Source organism: Kogia breviceps, chromosome 7 (assembly GCF_026419965.1).
Source record: "Kogia breviceps isolate mKogBre1 chromosome 7, mKogBre1 haplotype 1, whole genome shotgun sequence".
Taxonomy (NCBI): Eukaryota; Metazoa; Chordata; class Mammalia; order Artiodactyla; family Physeteridae; genus Kogia; species Kogia breviceps.
In genome coordinates this window covers 99434255-99456490 of record NC_081316.1, presented here as the reverse complement: position 1 = coordinate 99456490, position 22236 = coordinate 99434255, and the positions used below count along the sequence as shown (strand labels likewise).

Genomic DNA, 22236 nt, shown 5'->3' with positions numbered 1-22236 from the left:
TTCATGTGACATTTTATTAAATTGTCCATTCTACTACTAACAGATGCCATTTTCAAGGAAAAAAAAATGTGCTAATACAATCAAAGGAGGACTAGAAATGTACTATTGAGGTTAAATAATATTATCGTGATATAAATATTTTTTAATGATCACTAAATTGGCTAAAAACTTGGATTTTAACTACATTTATACAGTTTCATCCTGAAAAATTTAAGGTAGAATTCTTATATATGTCATGATATCTTATGAATAAACTGGTATATAGACAATTTAGTGAAATATATTTTTAAAATTCTTACCTGATTTTTAAAGTTAGTAACTTAACAAAAATAAGACCTTGATTAGTATTAAGTGCTCAGTTCTGTATATCCAAATATCCTTTGTAAGGGTACCTGTTTTTTTACTTAGTTATAAAAGTTGGGTACGTATTCTGCCTTTTCACTTATCCTTATGTAAATGTTGACACAGTTTGTCCCCCTTGTTATCACATAATTTCAACATTAATTGGATTTTGATTTTAATCATTGGCTGTTATAATATCTTTGTACTGCTGAGAACATGTTGGTACAGATTACTTTGTTTTATATTTATTTATTTATTTGTGGTATATTTAGGAGAGAACACTGGTCTGAAAATACACATTTTTAGAAGCTTCTTTTAGAAGTCAACCATATCCTTATTTGCAAAGACTTTTTGTTAGGCCCCTCACTTCCCCACAGTTCATATAGATAATTTAGGCTTGTTGGAGATTTTAAAAGCTTAATGTGTATAAACTTGGTTTTATATATGTTAGCCTGTGATATATTTGTACTTTTATGTCACCAGAGCACTCATATTAAATCTAAAACTTTAATATGGATTATTTTGCTTGAAAGTTCCTTTTCTATAGAGTATAACTTGAAGTAACTCTGATTTAGAAAACTGGGATAAATTATTTCTTAAAGGAAAAGGAAAAAACTCTACCTTTATTTAGTTCCAGTATTTGAGTAATACAAAACTTAAGAAACTCTGCAAAACCTGACATACGTGATGTTTATTTACCTGCCTAGCTGGTCCTGTGTTTGATGAGCACTCTTTCTGTAATTTGAGTACTGTAACTTAGTTTATAGTCTGGCATCCAGTTAGTGTTCACTTTTTCCCTTTGTTCTTCCTTACCAGTGAGAGATGGCACAGGAAGGGCAGAGCAGCCAAATGGTTTAGCAAACAAGAATGATCAGTATATGAGCAAGCTCTCTTGAGTATCTGCTAACTTCTCTAGGGTGTGGCCATGGGGCCTGATGTGGTAATGGAATGCTAAATCAAGAAGGTAATGTAGGGCTTCCCTGGTGGCGCAGTGGTTGAGAATCCGCCTGCCGATGCAGGAGACACGGGTTCGTGCCCTGGTCCGGGAAGATCCCACATGCCGCGGAGCAACTAAGCCTGTGAGCCATGGCCGCTAGGCCTGTGCGTCCGGAGCCTGTGCTCCACAACGGGAGAGGCCACAACAGTGAGAGGCCCGCATACCGGAAAAAAAAAAAAAAAAAAAAAAAAAAAAGAAGGTAATGTAAAAATTGATCTAGGACAATTAAAATTCCTGGTACTGTACGCTGGTAGGAGCAAACCTGAAATACCTCTGTAGGGAGACATAGACAGCTCAGGACTTGCAGGAATCCCACACTGGGGAGTGGGTTAGGGACATGAGCTTTCTGACCAAAATTACAAACTCCATAAAGAAACAAGTCATAATGAACTGGAAATAGAAAATTTTATAGTGACATAAAATAAACATTATAGGGGTAAAAGGAGAATTCAGTACAAATTATAAAATATTATAGGAGTAAAAGGAGGATTCAATATAAATCATAAAATAGTATAGCATTAAAATTGTTTTTGAAAGACTAAAAGTGAGTTTCTAGAAATTAAAGTATATAATCACTGAAAATTTAAACTAGTGGACAGGTAAAACATTAAGAACACCTGCAGAGAATTAGTGAGTGGAGGAATGTTGCACAGAGAGGTAAATAGATGGAAAGTGTGAAATAGTAGGCACGGATTAGAGAATAAGATATCCAGTATGTATCTAATAAGAATTGCTGAATGGGAGAGACAATGGCTGATAATTTTCCAGAATTTAAGAAAAGCATGAGTCTTCAGAATAAGGAAGCTTACCAAATCTTGAACAAGATAAATAAAAGCAAATCTGAAGATCACACACACACATACACACACACAAAATCTTAAAGGAAAGCAGAGAGAAAAGGCATATTACCTCAGAGAAATGAGTGAAATTGTCAGCAGACTTCTCCTCATCAGTAACGGATGCCAGAAGAAAACTATCTTCCAAATGCTGAAGGAATAACAGTTAATTTAGAATTCTATATGCAATTAAATTATTACTTAATGAAAAAAGGAAATATTCATTAGATATAATAATTCTAAACCTTTACTCACTTAATAACATAGCCTAAAAGCATATAAATTAAAAACTGGCAATTTATAAGAAGAAATTAACATCCACAATCTGAGTTGGGAAAATTCAATACAATTTTTCTCGATTTGATTAACTAGACTAAACTGAGAGTAGAGAGACTATAAACAAAACATTAAATACTTACTCTGGCTTGATCTAACTTATCAGATGCAAAATAGACATTATTTTCATTTATAGCTGGAAGAATCAAAAAAAATGAAACTGACCAAGCACTAAACATAAAGGAAATCTTAGTGAATTCTTTGACTAGAGTATATAGTGAACTTAGAAATAAATAATAAAAAAGACAGCACTCTGCCCACAGGCCTCTGACCATTCTGTTTGAAAATTTAAAACTTATTAGTAGTGAGTAGAAATCATAATTGGAAACTAAAACACTTAGAGCTAAACAATAATGAAAAAACTATATATAAAAACCTGTGTGGGAAGCCACTAAAGTGATACTTAGGAAAATAGTGGACTTTTAAATATAAGGTATTTTTCCCCAAAATTATTCCCTCCAAAAGGAGATTTATATTTGTTTCATAGGAACTGTCTCTTGCAAGATGTTCTCTTTCTCTTGAGCATGGAGGTACTGTTTAAGAAAGGCACATTGACCTGAAATGCCTTTACTACATGTCAGTTTGGAAAGCTCATGGAGCTCATCTGATACGTGATTTAAATGTAAAAAGAGGCTAAGAAGTCTAGAGGAGATCTGGTTTTAAAAGTCACTTAAAAATAACACATCTAGGGGCTTCCCTGGTGGCTCAGTGGTTGAGAGTCCGCCTGCCGATGCAGGGGACACGAGTTCATGCCCCGGTCCGGGAACCCCGGTCCGGGAAGATCCCACATGCCACGGAGCGGCTGGGCCCGTGAGCCATGGCCGCTGAGCCTGCGCGTCCGGAGCCTGTGCTCTGCAGCGGGAGAGGCCACAACAGTGAGAGGCCCGTGTACCGCAAAAAAACCCCACAAAAAAACCTGCACATCTAGTTATATGGATATTATAATATGATATATTGTGGATATATAATATATATATAATATATATATATATATATAATGTGGATATTAAAATATATTCCAACAATACAAATAACCTCCTACTAATGTTTTCTATAAATGGGTAATTGTGGCTTGGGATAAAAATTTTAATTTTCGTGATAGATTAAAAAAGTACTTTATGTAATCTGGAAAATTTACTGTGATTCAGAAGTTTGATATAGATGCTCATGTCTGGTGTGTGAGGAATTTAGATTATTTTACATAAACAGATGATAATTACTTGAAAATAGTTTCACTGGCAGAATAAGGAGATCATTTTATGTTTGGAATTGCCTTATGGTGGGACATATTTAGTTTGTGACCTTAATGCATGTTACTTGAAAAAAAGATTGGAAATTACTTAGGTAAACTTTCAATTTCAGGGATTAGAATATGAGCCTCAGAGTAAAAGCCAATTAATGAGAAGAAAAATGATGAGAAAAAGGACAGAAATTAACAAAACAGAAAAATAATAGAAACAAGAAGATCAACAAAACTGAAAGCTGGTTTTTAGACCAATAAATGAAGCAAACTTCTGGCAAGTTTAATCAAGCAAAAGCAAAGGCAGAAATTAACAGTATTAGGAATGGAAAGGGGATCATAACTGTAGATGTAGTAGAGATATAAAAAAATCATGAGAGAATACTATGAATAACTTTATAGAAATATGTCACCAAGACTTGTGGAAAAAGCAGATTTGACTGTGGGGTGTAGGGATTTAAGCCATGTTTTAGCCATGTTGTATTGGAGGTATCATTTAGATATTGAGCAAGCTGAGTTAGCCAAGCAAGTCTGGAGATACAGATTTGGGAGTTACTAGTTTATAAATGATGTAAAAGGTTGGTTTTTGAGGCTGTTTTAAGACCTGAGATGAATTTGAGAGTAGGGATGAAAAGAGGATTTAGAAGTGGAAGATAGGACTGAAGTACAGTTAGGTTCATGAAGGTAGGTGATTGTAGGTAGGGAATATTTATCGTTTCCTAGCTAAGAGTTAGGAAATGAGGAATTTAATACTTCTAACTGAATTTCATAGCCTATTGTATTAGATAAGAAATTTCTCTTGATGAAGTTCCCTGTATGGGGAGAGGTTCATTGACATGTGATTGGCTAAAATTTAGAGAAATGACCTTACTTCGATCCTTTGTTTTTATTTCAATTTGGAGAATTTTCAGTTTTATTAATAATAGTATCTTAAAAAGCAATTGATAATATATTTTTAAAATACAAAAGTAATTCTATATTAATTTAGTTGATAGTGTAATGAATAAAATTTCTTGGCAAAGGTATTACTTATATAAGCTGATTTTCAGGTAATATATTTCTTACTATAGGTTTTCAAATCGGAATGATAATTTTTTTCTGGACAACTAAATGGTTAAAAACGTTACATCTTTTGGTAGGTTTGTAGGGGGAAAATCCAATTTTGTTAGATGTTTGTGAGAACATTTACCCTAAAATAGCCCATTGTTTTTCCTGGATTTACTTCTTTTGCCTGAGCGGGAGAAGATATAATTTAACATTGGTCTTAAGGACAATTCTGTATTTCCGTGAAGGCCATTAGCTTGCTGATGAGTAGCATGCAGATTACTAGTGTGCAGACTATGGCTGTTTTATCCACCTTAGGTGAAAAAGTTACTCTTATGTTATTTGTCTCTACTTGGACTTTTAAACTTTTTTTTTTTTTTTTTTTTTTTTTTTTTTCTGGTATGCGGGCCTCACTGTTGTGGCCTCTCCCTTGCGGAGCACAGGCTCCGGACGCGCAGGCTCAGCGGCCATGGCTCACGGGCCCAGCCGCTCCGCGGCATGTGGGATCTTCCCAGACCGGGGCGCGAACCCGTGTCCCCTGCATCGGCAGGCGGATTCTCAACCACTGCGCCACCAGGGAAGCCCCGGACTTTTAAACTTCGAAGGAGGAAAAATAATTTTCTTTAAAAAGTTATCTTTTTGTAATTTACATTAATCAGTATTTCCTTTTTTTGTCTTTGGCAGTAGAGAAGAAAGGTTGAGAAGTGTTCCTGAAATTCATTTATTTAGAATCTGAATCTATCTGTTCTCTTTTTTGCCGTCCCTCTTCTCTACCAGTCTGGGTACAGGGGTGAACTTGACTCAGAAAGAGAAAGCATTTGGCCCTTAGTAATCTTTCCTTTGCTATGTGTTGTCTGTAATTAAATTAAAACTTTTAGTTGATGATTGAGATGCTTTATACTATGTTATTTGAGATGTGTGCTGTTTTAAATCACAGATATAAGTATTTTTAAAGAATGTGAAATAATAGAAGACATTGAAAATTGGAATAAAATGAGAGCTCCATGTTAATTGTAACATTTTAAAATGTTAAAGTTTTATTTAATCTATACAAATTATATTGTTAAGCAAAAGCATTACTATATAAAAAGATAATAGATAAATTATGCTTTCTTTTCTTTAACAGAAGAACAACAGAATTCATAAAAGTGAAGAATTTTTAAAGAGGGTGACAAAAAGAGAAGGAAAATGCCGAAACCAGTAAGTGTATTTTATTACTTTTGACACTGCTTACTTAATAAAATATTAGTGGCCTTAAGTTCCTTTCGGAACAGGGCAAAGTATTATGGTAGAGTTTTGGGGGAAAAGAAAGCAACTGATATTACTGTTGTTTGTTTTAGATTAATGTGGCTAGAGTACGGTGTTATGTGGGCCAGTGATGAAGAGGTTTAGGTAACACTGTAATTAAGATTACTACAGGTTGTGGGGTCAAACTTACTTCTTATCCTCGCCCTGCCACTTAACCCAACTGACCTTTGTTAGATTAGTTCAGTCTCTCCAATTCTTAATTTCTTCACATATAAAATGGAGATATAATTAGTTACTTACTGGAGAGTCTGGTGAGGATTACAAGATCCTGGTACATGTACATTCAGTGCTCAGTAAAAAGTAACTTAGTGTTAAACAGGAGAAAATAATGAGAGGTCAGAAAGATCCATGCAGTATTAATTTTCTCATAATTCTAGCTTTGATGCTAGTGATACCAGTGCTGATATTATATATAGTCCTAGATTTTTAATTTAATGGTATATATGTGATCATTTTATTAAGTTTTATAATTATATAATTTGTGACTAAGGTTTATCCTTTTATCTTAGGATAAATGTACTTTTCTTCATCTAACAAAATTGGGGTTTTTTTTTTTCAAGAATTTTTTGGCCAGTTATCTTTTTAAGAAAATCATTGGTTGTGGTTATTTGAATTTTCTGGCATGAATGTCACCTTTGAATTACTTTTAAAGATAGCAGGCAAAAAAGTGCATTGTTGGAGGGAGAGAAGAATAAAAAAAGTAAAAGGCATAATCAATACAAAGTAGAATTAAATTTTTCTATTTGCAGATGACATAATTATATAAATAACTTGGAATTTACAAAACAACTATTAGAACTAATAACAGAATTTAGCAAGATTGTTGGACATAAGGTTATATTTTTTAAAAATCAGTTTTCTGTTTTATATGCTAGCAGCAAAATTCAATAAATGAAGTAAAAATTCCATTTGTAGTAGCATCGAAAACATAAAATATTTAGGAATAACTTTACAGAAGCTGTACAAGATCTCTATGCTGAAAACTTATAAGTACTTAAAAAGACCAAAATATATACAAAAGTAAACTGGTCATAGATAGGTCTAGAAAATATTACAATGTCTGTTCTCCCCAAATATATTGGTAGATTGAGTGTAATTCCAATCAGTTGAATCCCTTTGGTTAAAATTGACTAGCTGATTATAAAATGTTTATGGAAGAGCCAAAACTTATGTGGAATAGCTAAAGCAATAGCTAGTGGGAAGCAGCCGAAAAGCACAGGGAGATCAGCTCGGTGCTTTGTGACCACCTAGAGGGGTGGGATAGGGAGGATGGGAGGGAGACGCAAGAGGGAGGGGATATGGGGATATATTTATACTATAGGTTATTCACTTAGTTGTACAGCAGAAACTAAGAAAGCATTGTAAAGCAATTATACTCCAATAAAGATGTTAAAAAAAAAAAAGAACAATAAGGGTGGGGCTTCTCTGGTGGCACAGTGGTTGAGAATCCGCCTGCCAGTGCAGGGGACACAGGTTCAAGCCCTAGTCTGGGAAGATCCCCCATGCCCCGGAGGAACCAAGCCGGTGCCACAACTACTGAGCCTGAGCTCTAGAGCCCCTGAGCCACAGCTACTGAAGCCCGCGTGCCTAGAGCCCGTGCTCCACAACAAGAGAGACCACCACAGTGAAAGGCCCGCACACCACACTGAAGAGTAGCCCCCACTCGCCGCAACCAGAGAAAAGCCCTCACGCAGCAATAAAGACCCAACACAGCCAAAAATAAATAAATAAATTTATTTAAAAATAAAATAATAAATAAAAAAGAACAAGGGTGGAGCACTTGCACTCCTGGATTTCAACACTTATTTTCAAGCAACAAAAATAAGACAGTGTGGTATTAAAATATTAGATAATAGAATCAGTGGAACAAATATACATCTCCACTCACAAGGTTGTCACACAGTTCAATGGGAAATTAAATTCTTTTCAAGAAATGATGTTGGAACAAAGAGTTATCCATACAGAAAAATACAAATCTTGACTCATATCACAATTTACACAAAAAACTAACTCTGAGTGGATCACAGGCCTAAATTAAAAGGCCCAAACTCTAGAACTTCTAGAAGGAAAATAGAAAACATTTTTGCAGTTATGGGATAGGCAAAGATTTCTTTGATAGTACACAAAAAGTTCGAAGCATTAGAAAAAAATTGAACATCAAAATTAAAAAATTTGCTATTTGAAAGACAACAATAAGAAAGTAAAAAGGCAAGGCAGAATGGGAGAAAATAATTGCAGTATAGCATTCTTTTAGAACTCAATAAGACAACCCAGTTTTTAAAAAGTGGGCAAAAACTTTGAACAGATACTTCACAAAAGAAAATGTATCAATAGCCAATAAGCACTTGAAAATATCCTCAATATCTTTGGTTATCACGGAAACATAAATTAAAACTACAGTGAGATACCACTTTATATTTACTAGAGGGGCTATAATTAGACTGATAACACCTTGCCTGTAAGGATGTGGATCAACTAGAACTCTCATTTCTGGTAGGAATGTGAAAGTTAAAAGTAGTTTGGAAAACTGAATAATTGAGTGGAGAACATTTATTATTCCTAAGAGTAAGGATTAAAAATTATATATAAGGCTTCCCTGGTGGCACAGTGGTTAGGAATCCGCCTGCCACTGCAGGGGACACAGGTTCGAGCCCTGGTCTGGGAAGATCCCACATGCTGCAGAGCAGCTAAGCCCTTGCGCCACAACTGCTGAGCCTCTGTTCTAGAGCCCATGAGCCACAGCTACTGAAGCATGCTCACTATTTATGCCTAGCCTGAAAAGTGGCCTTATATCTGTCTCTTCTGCTCATGTTCTGTTGGTGAGACCTTAGTCACATAGCCATACCTCATTGCAAGAGACATTGAGAAATGTTCTTGTAGCTCAGTAGCCATGTCAGATGGTAATTCTGTTAGATTTTGGTGGTCAAACAACAAGTAGTCTCTGCCACAATCATATGGTTAGTTTTAAGGAGAAAAATCATATAATAAATTCAGAAAGAACAGTTGCTAAAATTGAACAACTATTCATGATTTAAAAGTAAAAACCAATACTTCTTAAGCTAAGTATAGAAGAAAACCTATAACAAAAGTAATTCTTAATGTGTTAACAGTGGAAGCTTTTCTTTTAAGATTAGGAACAAGGCAAAATGTACACACTATCACTGCCACTGTTCAACATTGAACAGAAAGTCTGTGCAGAAAAATTAAAAACTCTAGTACTGGAAAGGAAGAAACACTTTGAAGATGTTAAGGTATCTATTTATATCAGGGGTTGGCAAATTATGGCCCATAGGCCAAAGCCAGCCCACCACTTGTTATTGTACAACCTTCAAACTAAGAATGATTCTTACATTTTCAATGGTTGAAAAAAAATCAAAAGAATTGTAATATTTCATGACTTGAAAATTTTATAAAATACTGGCTATAAAGTTTTGTTGGAACACAGTATGCTCATTGTTTATTAACTATAACTGCTTTTCTTCTATAGCAGGAGAATTGAGTAGATGCAGCAGACAGTATGTTCTGCAAAGCCTGAAATATTTACTATTTGTACCTTTACAGAAAAAGTTGTCTGACCCCTGGTTTATAAAAATACAAGATTTTACACAGACTCATTTTAACAGTTGGCAAGGGAGCTGATCAAAGGATCAATATAAAAATCAATTGCATTTCTACAGAAGTAAAACCAGAAAACATTTTGGGAAGATACTTCATCATATTTATGACCCTGTGTTTGAAACGCTTTAAGCTAGATGAGTTTCAGTATTTGGAATTCTTTGGATTTTAGAAAGGTGAATATACAATGTATTATGTGCATATGTAGTAGTATGAAATTTCCATCAAGGTCTGTTGCATCACATCAGTATTACTATAGATCGGTGTGTGAATATTCATTTGAAGTGGGATAAATTAATTCACCAGGTGGACTTATTTCAATTGTTTTTGCTAGAAATTAGCTAATGAACTAGAGTTTTCAATGCATTTAGGATGTCATGGGATTATGAACCTATAATTATAATAGATATAAAACCATAGGAGAAAGATATCTTAAATTATTAATATGATTTTTCTGGAGGAAATTATAAACATTGTTTTAAAAGATCTTAAAGAAGACCTAAATCAATGCATAGAAAGAACCATACACCTGGATAGTAAGAGTCAGTATTGAAAAGATGTCATTTTTTTACCCCAAGAGGCTGATGAATTTAGTGTAGTTCCAATTTAAATCATAATGAGGTGTTTTGAAAAATTTATAATTATATGTGGAGTCAAGAGCAAGAACAGAGACAAGAATAGCCAAAACAGTTCTGAAAATAATAAGGGAAGACTTGCCATACCAGATATCAAGACTTATTTAAGGATACAGAAATTCAGACAATATGGTATTGGCAGAATAGTTCAGTTGAACAGTGCAACAGAATAGCACAAAATTAGACCCATACCTATGGATATTAGATTTGTGACAGTGCAGTCTTTGGAGAGTGAATGAGGTAATCAATATACATCATGTTTGGATGTTTAAAATCACTGTATTATTATCCCTCTGGGGATTAGGAAATGAAATTGGATTTCTACCTTAAATCATAAGCAAAAATCATTGAAGACAAACTATGAAAAACAAAACTTTGATAGGAAATATAAGAATATCTTTATGACTGCAGACTAGGGAAGGATTTCTTTGCTTTTTAAAAAAATATTTTATATTGGGGTATAGTTGATTTACAGTGTTGCGTTAAAGGTTTTCTTAAATATGGCAAAAAATTGATACCTACGTGTAAAACATTGATAAATTCAACATTAAAATTTTAAAAATGTTTATCAGAGAGGGACTCTTCATAAAACAGAAGGGCAAGCTACACACTAGTAGATTTCTTTGTAATGCAAGTAACTGACAAAGGGTTAATATCTAGAATATATAAAGATCTCCCACATATGAGTAAGAAAAAGACAACCCAATAGAAAAATAAGCAATACATGTGAACAGACATTGTGAAAGATGAGGCGACTTGAGTGGTCAATAAGCATATTATATTACTTTTCTATTGCTATATAACAAATTATCACAAATTTGGTACCTTGAAACAATACACATCTATTATCTCACAGTTTTATATGCTAGAAATATGGGATGATATGAATGGGTTCTCTGCTCAGGGTCTCACTACCCTGAAATCAAGGTGTAGCTCAACTGCATTCTCATCTGGAGTTTGGGGTTCTCTTTCAAGCTCATTTCTGTCATTGGCAGAATCCATTTCCTTGCAGAATGATCTATCCTTCTTTTCTGGTGAATGAAGTCCCCATTTTCTTACTAGCTGTTGGCTAGGGATCTGTCTTAGTCCTAGAGTATGGTGTGTGTGACAGTCCTTTGCTCATGCCCCCTCCAATTCAGTAGTGGAGAACCTCTTTAATGTCATAGTCCTCTCACAGTTTATATCGCTCTGACTTCTGCAACCAGTCAGAGCAAACTCTTTCCTTTTAAAGGAATCATGTGATTAGCTCAGGCCCACTCACAATGACTTTCCTATCATTTTTTTTTTTTTTTTTACCGGACGCACAGGCCCAGCAGCCATGGCTCATGGGCCCAGCCGCTCCGCAGCATGTGGCATCTTCCTGGACCGGGGTACGAACCCGTATCCCCTGCATCAGCAGGTGGACTCAACCACTGTGCCACCAGGGAGGGCCCTGATTTTCCTATCTTAAGGTCAACTGATTAGTAACCTTAAGTACATCTGCAAAATCCCTTTTGTCTTGTAATGTTAACATAATCATGGGAGTAAGGTGGGGGTGGGGGGGAGGAGATCGTGGGGGCTGTCTTATAATTCTGCATATCACACATAAGAAAATGTTCCCAACCTCATTAGGGATCAAGAACCTGCATATTAACACCATATTAAGATATTATTTTATACCCACTAGATTGTTAAACATTAAAAAATCTGATTATATCCACTATTAGTGAAAATATAGAGCAGCAGGAATTATTATTATTTATGGGAGTGTAAACTGTTACAATCATGCTGGAAGACAATTCAGCATTACATTGTAAAGTTGAAGCTATGCATACTTTATCACCCAGAAATTCTGAGTTATACTTCTAGGGAAACTCAGACACATGCACTAGGAGACATGTACAAGAATGTTCATAGCAGTATTGTTCTTAATAACCAAAAAATTGGAAACAATTTAATGTCAGTCGATAGGAAAATGGTAAATGAATTACTGTCTAGTTACATAAAGATGAATGAATTGCAACTACTCACAAAAGCATCAGTGAATCTTAGAAATATAATTGTGAAAAGGCAATAGTGTAGCAAAATTTTTGTTTAAACCTTTTATTGAAATAGAATATGCATATGCAAAAGAATATATGTGTGTAGATGAATTTTCATAAAATATACATATGTAATCATTGCCAAAAGTCAAGAAAGACTTTATTAGCAAGTATTATACAATTTTAGTACAGCTATACAGCTAAAAATCAAAAACTAAACAATATTTTACATATAGAAACCTACATTTGTGACAGAACTATTGTTTTTTAAAAAGCTAAGGGGATGACAAACACAAAATTTAGGTTAGTACTTACCTGTGGGCATTGGGTTCAGGGAAATTCACAAAGAAGAAATACACTGGTGACATTTTTTGTCATTTCTAGTTTTTAAGTTGAATGGTAGATTTATGGGTAAAGGAGAACCTTTTCTTTGTTCAAAATGTTCTGACACCAAAAAGGAAAACATTTTCTTTATTCAGAGTGTTCTGATACCAAATGTGTGGGTTTTCCATACCAAGCAGTTCTCCAATTCTATGTGGATACCAGTGTGTGTCCTGCAATTTAATTTGTTCTGACACAACTACCCAGAATTAGCGCAGACCCACCGGACTGCTCTGGACGTCTGAAGCTAATCACAGGTAGTGCAAGTGACTCACACTTCTGTCTAACTTGGCTAAAGTTTGGCGATTCCCATGATCCCCTCTTCAAATTCTATAATTTGCTATAACAGCTTACAGAACTCAGGGAGACACTTTACTTACTATTACTAGTTCATATGAAGGGTACTATAAAGGATACAAATGAAACAGATGAAGAAGGTGAGGTCCAGAAGAGTCCCGAGTGAAGGAGTTTCTTTCTGTCTTTGGAGTTTGCAGTGCACCACCCTCTCATCAGGAAGAAGCAGGGAAGCTCTCTGAACCCTTTTGTTTAGGGTTTTATGGAGGTTCAGTTTCATAGGTGTGATTGATTAAATCATTGGACATTGATGATCAGCTCATTCCCTAGCCTTTCCCCTCCTGGGCAGTTGTGGTGGGTGTCTAAAAGGTTCAATCCTCTAATCATGTGATTGGTTTCTTTGGCTACCAGCCTCTGTTCTGAAGCTATTAGGGCCCACCTGGAGTCACCTCATTAGCATAAACTCGTTATGGTTGAAAGGAGCTGATGAATAACAAAAGATCCTCCTCTCACATCTATCACTCAGGAAATTCCAGCGATTTTAGGAGCTCTGCCAGGAACCAGGATGAAGACCAAATATTTATTGTTATGTTACAGTGGGTTTTATTTTGTTACACTTCGTTGTCTATATATGTTACAAGTATTTTATGTGTATTAATATTTCCTAAAAGATTATTTTAAAGAAGGAGCTCTATAAGATTTTTTTGATTAGAGAAGGTATTTCAGATAAAAGTACATGTGTGGAGGTACATGTGGTTGTTAGCATGAGTAAAACGTAAGGGGAAATAAGTCTGATTTAGAGTTCTAATAGTGTGAGTTGAAAGTTAAAAAGATAGGTTTTTACCATATCATGGTGAATTCTAGGTGAAGATGCTGTTCTGGAGTAAAAATTATTTTGGTTAAGGCATGTTACGTTTTTGGTGAGATATCTAACTGAAAAGGTATTTCCACCCCAAAATTGGAATTTAAAAAAGTCTAGCAAATAAAAGGCAATAGATGAATGGTTTTTATAAAGTGAAGAATAACACATTTGCAGTATAAATAAAACTAAATATTTGATTTTTGTATTGAAAGAAATATGGAATAGTGAATGACATTCAAAGAATTTGGAGTTATACTTCTGCCCTGCCATTTGATATCCATGTGTCCTTGGGCAAGTGATGGAAACTTTTCTATAGAAATGAACTTTTCTATGGAAACGCACGTATTTCCTAGTATTGTTGCAGAGGCTAAATATGAAAATGAAAAGCTCAGGTCCTCGTGTCTACTGTATGTTAAGTATTCAATAAATCAAAAACAAATATAAATAAATCAAACTATCACTTTAATAAAGAAAATATTAGGTACATTATAGAGTTGCTTTTTACTGCCTACATATGATACCACTTTATTTTATAAATCAGATAAAAGTATTTTCTCTTTTCTACTGATTTTCCCTTTGTTTTTATTGCAGATCAATGTAAGAGTAACAACAATGGATGCTGAGCTGGAATTTGCCATTCAGCCCAACACAACTGGCAAACAGCTTTTTGACCAGGTATCATTTACCAAATGAAGTATGTAATTTTGACACCATAGTGTGGATGCTACTGCATACTTCTTTCTGTGTTTTTCTATACCTTTACTTATAATGCAACAATGTAGCACTTGGAATATTTCATAGTACCTGTTCAAATGTCTTGAACAACTGTAGGGGATAGTCTTTCTCATTCCTAGATTTTGAGAGATAGGACTTTTAAAAAATAATTATTAGCGGGTATTTAACATCTGTTATACAAATCATTGTAATGAGTACTAAAAGGAATTCAAAGATATTCTCCATAGTCCATGAGTGGAATAGGTGGAGATCCTAGACAGAGGGTGTAACCAAGCAATGGGCTTGTGTTCCCACAGCACAGAAAGTCAAACTCTTGACAGTGAGAGTTTGCAGCAAAGTAAGGGTTTATTGCAGGGCCCCAAGCAAGGGAGTGGGAGACAAGTCTCAGATCCACTCCGACCTGGTCTTTGAGTTAGAGGTTTTTTTTAAAAAGGGAAAGAACAAAGAAGGTGGGGTTAATCATCATCTAGTGACATTTTCTGTGACATTTCTTAATCGTAGAAGAAAGGATGTCTCTGGTTTATGATTCGCTAGCCAGGTGGTCCATGACTTGGTGGTCTATTAGCTTGTCTTGCCCTGGAGAAGTAAGCTGTACATTAATGATAATATCTGATGATACAACAGCAACTTTAGTACATTAATGATATTATCAACAACAGCAATTTTGGTCATCTGACTCTGGTTGATTAGTGTTCATTTAGCACAGGATTAAGGTCAGAGGGGATAAGAAAGGGAATAAAGTTGGATAGAGAGGTTAATCCTAAACTTGGTAGGGGAACTCGGTTTTAGGGGGACTTGGTTTCAAGGGGATGGCAGGAGCAAAGGCACAGGCTATAAACAGGCACCTGACAGCAGTTTGATGTCGTTGGCTCATAATATGCTAGCCTGGAATTAGAACATGTTAAAGAACTTGGACTACTGATATTGTCTTTTTTTTCTCACTCTTGAGAGCACATTTGAGCCAACCTGGGGAGCTTTCAAGAGGAATAAAAAAAGCAATGCTTGGAAACCACCTCTAGAGATTCTGTTAGTCTGGGACCTGCTCTAAACTATTAGTATTTTTATTTAGGCTCCCTGGGTAATGCTGTATATAATGTTGTAAGTAATCAAGTTTCATTGAGAAAAGGAGGAAAGAGATTGGTGACCAGAGGTCAAGTGGTTAAGAAGTGAATTGATTGCAAAAAAGAGGAAGGTAACTTTTACATAAACTTTTATTGATACATGCGAGCAGGAGAGCAATAGTCTGCGATCAAGCTTACTATTGACCTTAGAAAATGGGAGAGAGAGTTTCTGGCATTACAGCAATAAATAACATATTAGATAGCTACTGATCCAAAATATGATGAAATAGAATTTAAAAACTCCTGGGAAGTTGTTTCTTCTCTTGACAAAGTAGTAAACTTAATCTCTAGATTAGATAATTAATGAACTTGAACGCCCTGATAAAGTCTGTTTGGAAGATGAAAGGCTTTTTTTGGTGTGAGTGAGCAAATTTTTAAGACAACAGCATAAGCAGCTGCATGCACCATACATTATAGATATTTTACTTTTGTGAACTAATATTCACTTCTGTTGATTCTTCTAGGTCTCCTGTTTTGTAAATACATAGTCTGTCTTATTTGAATAAAAATGTAGATGCAGTTAGCATTTACTACTTCATAGCGTATTGAAATGTTATTTATAGTGAGCAAAATGTTTTGTGTTAGTCAAGAACTAATCAGCAAGTGAGCCTTTTTGTTAGTGAGAAATAAAGTATTTGTTTTTTACTAAGCAGAATTGCTTTAGTTCGGACATGAAGGAAAATGAAACTACATATATTATAATGCAGTAATATGTAGTAGTTGAAAAGTGTGGGCTTTGGAACCACGCTGCCTGTAGTAGAATCCCAGCTGTAGCTCTTTGACTTCACACAAACAAATACTTGCTTTGCCTCATTTTTCTCATTTGTACAATTAGGATGATGATAACATTACTCCTTCAGAAGGTTTTTCTGAGAACTAATTGAGACTCTGTGTAAAGTACGTAGAACAGTATTTACTATACACATTTCATATTGTAAATGAAGAGGTCTAAATTAAAGAGTATTGTTATATGTTATGGGCTCTCTCGGCAATTAATTCTTGTAGTCCCTGTTCTATTTCCTGATAACGAGAACCAGAATGCTAGGATCTAAAAGCAGGCATTACCTTGGGTGTAGTGAGTATATGGGTGGGCTGTCAGGTCAGTAGGTTCAGGGTCAGGCCAGGAACAGACCTAGGGGTAGGAGTTCTCTCAAATGAATCCACCTGTAACAAAACCTCACTTCTGATTAGGATGTCAGCTTGAGGCCATCTGCCCTGTGGAGGACTCTAGTTGAGTGCTTGAGGCCCTTTGGTTTGCTCCCTGCTGACTCTTTCTTCACTGGCCTCCTCTTCCAGCTTCTGCTTGTGGGATTAGAATAGTAATACCCCCAAGGAGTACTCAACATGGTCTGTTAGGATGCAAGAAAAAATATTAAAATGTTTGTCTATATTTTTGTCTTTCCTCTTTCAAATTATTTTTTAAAATATGCTAATTTATTAGTGTGATAGCATTGTGTAACTTATAAATAAATATACATATAATGCAGTTATGTGCCCAAGTATGTTTTTACTTGTAAGTTCATGATTTAAAGTTTCCTAGAACACTTTTAGAAGTAGGGAAGGATGGGGCCTCTTAAGGAATTTCACAACTGTGCTGTCTTATTTTTCCTGGTGTTGTGTGATAGTCTGAAGTTAGTTAAGAGACTGTCCCTTGTGCCCCACTGTGGTAAGTCCTCCTTTTACCTAGCAGCATTGTGAATCACAAAAAGCCTGGAAACAGAAGCTGAGGCCTGCACTTTGGTACACTTCTCTCTGCTGCTCTTCACATTTCCTACTCCTGCTACTCTGAGCTGGAATGTTTTCTGTGGAGCTGTTGGGACAACCTATCTTTTGCCAAAATTGAATTATCTGGGGTCTCTTTTGTCCACATTAAAGTTTTGGTTGTGACTTCCCTGGTCGTGCTGTGGTTAAGAATCCACCTGCTAATGCAGGGGACACAGGTTCGATCCCTGGTCTGGGAAGATCCCACATGCCACGGAGCAACTAAGCTTGTGCACCACAGCTGCTGAGCCTGTGCGCCACAACTACTGAAACCCACACTCTCTAGGGTCCATGTGCTGCGAATACTGAAACCCACGTGCCTAGAGCCTGTGCTCTGCAACAAGAGAAGCCACAGCAATGAGAAGCCTGTGTACCACAACGAAAAGTAGCCCCCACTCACAGCACCTAGAGAAAGCCCACAAGAAGCAACGAAAACCCGATGCAACCAAAAAAATAAATAAAAATTAAAAATAAAGTTTTGGTTGTTTGGTATTGATCGGCATTTGCCATCAGTATGGGTCTTTATATCCCATACCATTCAGAAATTTCTCTTTTTTTTTTAATGTAACCTTTCCTAGCACAGCTAAATGTTTTTTCTTATTTTTAATTATTTGCGTATATCATGTTAGTAAGATTTTTAAACAGGGAGAGTAAACTGAAGGCTTCAGTTTGCTCTCTTGAAACCAAACGCCTGACATGTTTTTAGATTTTTGACATATATACACTAGTATGTGTAAAATAGATATTATAAGAACCTGCTACATAAAAAGTGAAATTCAAAAAAAATTTTTTTTTGAGCCTAGACCCTGCCCCACGCTCAGACGTCACCCCCACCACCCCAACTAGGCCCCACTCCACCCTAAACCCTGCCCCTGCCTAAGTCCACACCCCACCTAAACTCTGCCACCCATAACCAAGGCTTTTTATTCTTTTTTTTTTTTTTCTTTTAGATTGGGGTTCTGTTTTACCTTCTTGTTGATTGATTTTTATTTTTTCTAATCTTTTATTTTTCTAATTTTATCTTATTTTTTATACTTTGTTATTGTTCTGCTCCTTTTGGCTTGTTCCCCCCCCCCCCTTTTTTTGCTGTTGTGGTTTTGTTTTACCTTGTTGCAGTTGTTTCAATTATATTTTTATTTTTACGAATATATTTTTATCTTTATTTTTTATTCTTTGTTATTGTACTGCTCCTTTTTCTCTCTCTCTCTCTCTTCTTTTTTTTTGGCCATGCCACCCAGCTTGTGGGATCTTGGTTCCCAAGCCGGAGGTTGGGCCCGAGTTCTTGCAGTGGGAGCACCGAGTCCAAACCACTGGACTAACAGAGAACCTCAGACCCCAGGGAATATTAATTGGAGTGAGGCCTCCCGGAGGTCCTCATCTCGGCACCAAGACCCAGCTCTACCCAACTGCCTGCAAACACCAGTGCTGGATGCCTCAGGCCAAACAACCAGTAAGACAGGAATACAGCCCTACCCATCAAAAAAAAAAAAAAAAATCAAATGACAAAAAATATGTTACAGATGAAGGAGCAGGGTAAAAACCTACAAGACCAAATGAAGACAAAATAGGCAACCTACCTGAAAAGGAATTCAGAGTAATGATAGTAAAGATGATCCAAAATCTTGGAAACAGAATGAAGAAAATACAAGAAACATTTAACAAGGATCTAGAAGAACTAAAGAGCAAACAGACAGTGATGAACAACACAATAACTGAAATTAAAAATACTCTAGAAGGAATCAATAGAATAACTGAGGCAGAAAAACAAATAAGTGAGCTGGAAGATAAAATGGTGGAAGTAACTGCTAGGGAGCAGCATAAAGAAAAAAGAATGAAAAGAATAGAGGACAGTCTTAGAGACCTCTGGGACAACATTAAATGCACCCACCAGCATTCGAATTACAGGGTTCCCAAAAGAAGAAGAGGAAAAGAAAGGGTCTGAGAAAATATATGAAGAGATTATAGTCAAAAACTTACCTAACATGGGAAAGGAAATAGTCAAGTTCAGGAAGTGCAGAGAGTCCCATACAGGATAAACCCAAAAGAAATACGCCGAGACACATACTACTCAAACTATCAAAAATTAAATACAAAGAAAAAATGTTAAAAGCAGCAAAAGCAACAAATAACATACAATGGAATCCCCATAAGGTTAACAGCTGATCTTTCAGCAGAAACTCTGCAAGCCAGAAGGGAGTGGCAGGACATATTTAAAGTGATGAAAGGGAACAGCCTACACCCCAGATTACTCTATCTGGCAAGGATCTCATTCAGATTTGATGGAGAAATCAAAAGCTGTACAGACAAGCAAAAGCTATGAGAATTCAGCACCAGCAAAGCAGCTTTACAACAAATGCTAAAGGAACTTCTCTAAGCGGAAAACACAAGAGAAGAAAAAGACCCACAAAAACAAACCCCAATCAATTAAGAAAATGGTAATAGGAACATACATATTGATAATCACCTTGAATGTAAATGGATCAAATGCTCTAAACAAAAGACACAGTCTGGCTGAATGGATACAAAAACAAGATCCTTATATATGTTGTCCACAAGAAACCCACTTCAGACCTAGGGACACATACAGACTGAAAGTGAGGGGATGGAAAAAGATATTCCATGCAAATGGATATCACAAGAAAGCTGGATTAGCAATGCTCATATCAGATAAAATAGACTTTAAGGTAAAGACTATTACAAGAGATAAGAAAGGACACTACATAATGATCAAGGGATCAATCCAAGAGGAAAGGTTGACAATTATAAATATTTATGCACCCAACATAGGAGCACGTCAATACATAAGGCAAATGCTAACAGCCATAAAAGGAGAAATCGACAGTAACACAGCAATAGTGGGGGACTTTAACACCCCACTTACACCAGTAGATCATCTAGACAGAAAATAAATAAGGAAACACAAGCTTTATTTTTTTTATTTTTATTTTTTTTCCCCCCATACGTGGGCCTCTCACTGTTGTGGCCTCTCCCGTTGCGGAGCACAGGCTCCGGACGCGCAGGCTCAGCAGCCATGGCTCACGGGCCCAGCCGCTCCTCGGCATGTGGGATCTTCCCGGACCAGGGCACGAACCCGTGTCCCCTGCATCGGCAGGCGGACTCTCAACCACTGTGCCACCAGGGAAGCCTGAAACACAAGCTTTAAATGACACAATAGACCAGATAGACTTAATTGATATTTTTAGGACATTCCACCAGAAAACAGAAGAATACACTTTCTTCACAAGTGCACATGGAATGTGCTCCAGAATAGATCACATCTTGGGTCACAAATCAAGCCTTCGAAAATTTAAGAAAGTTGAAATTGTATCAAGCATCTTTTCCAACCGCCATGCTATGAGATTAGAAATCAATTACAGGAAAAAAAAAACCAGTAAAAAACACAAATACATGGCACCTAAACAGTGTGCTGCTAAATAACGAGATCACTGAAGAAATCAAAGAAGAAATTTAAAAATACCTAGAAACAAATGACAATGAAAACACGACGATCCAAAGCCTATGGGATGCAGCAAAAGCAGTTCTAAGAGAGAAGTTCATAGCAGTTCAAGCTTACCTCAAATAACAAGAAAAATCTCAAATAAACATTCAAACCTTACACCTAAAGCAGTTAGAAAAAGAAGAAAAAATAAAACCCAAAGTAACTAGAAAGAAAGATCAGAGGAGAGATAAATGAAATAGGAACAAAGAAAACAATAGCAAAGATTAATGAAACTAAAAGTTGTTTCTTTGAGAAGATAACCAAAATTGATAAACCATTAGCCAGACTCATCAAGAAAAAAAGGGAGAGGACTCAAATCAATAAAGTTAGAAATGACAAAGGAGAGATTACACCTGACACCGCCGAAATACAAAAGATCATAAGAGAGTACTGCAAGCAACTATATGCCAATAAAATGGACAACCTGAAAGAAAGGAACAAATTCTTGGAAAAGTACAACTTTCCAAGATTGAGCCAGGAAGAATTAGAAAATATAAACAGACCAATCACAGGTAATGAAGTTGAAGCTGTAGTTAAAAATCTTCCAACAAACAAAAGTCCAGGACCAGATGGCTTCACAGGCAAATTCTATCAGACATTTAGAGAAGAGTTAACACCTATCCTTCTCAGACTCTTCCAAAAAATTGCAGAGGGAGGAACACTTCCAAACTCGTTCTATGAGGCCACCATCACCCTGATACCAAAACCAGACAAAGATATCACAAAAAGAGAAAATTATAGACCAATATCACTGATGAACATAGACACAAGAATCCTCAACAAAATACTAGCAAACAGAATCCAACAACACATTAAAATGATCATACATCATGATCAAGTGGGATTTATCCCAGGGATGCAAGGATTCTTCAGTATAGGCAAAAAAATCAATGTGATACACCATATTAACAAATTAAAGAATAAAAACCATATGATCATCTCAATAGATGGAGAAAAAGCTTTTGATAAAATTCAACACCCATTTAATGATTAAAAACTCTCCAGAAAGTGGGCATAGAGGGAACCTACCTCAGCATAATAAAAGCCATATATGACAAACCCACAGCAAACATTCTCAGTGGTGAAAAACTGAAAGCATTTCCTCTAAGGTCAGGAACAAGACAAGGATGTCTACTCTCAACACTGTTATTCAGTATAGCATTAGAAGTCCTATCCATGGCAGTCAGAGAAGAAAAAGAAACAATAGGA

At 35.9% G+C, this 22236-nt stretch overlaps 1 protein-coding gene across 2 annotated transcripts in view; it reads left to right on the top strand.

Moving 5' to 3' along the window:
- RDX (radixin) overlaps positions 1-22236 on the top strand; it is a 97523-nt gene that overhangs the window by 7729 nt on the left and 67558 nt on the right. For both annotated transcript variants that reach the window (XM_059069489.2, XM_059069488.2), the window contains exons 2-3: positions 5922-5995; positions 14503-14586. In XM_059069489.2, coding sequence (XP_058925472.1) covers positions 5984-5995; positions 14503-14586 — 96 coding nt within the window. In that variant the 5' untranslated portion in view covers positions 5922-5983. The remainder of the gene's footprint in view (positions 1-5921; positions 5996-14502; positions 14587-22236) is intronic.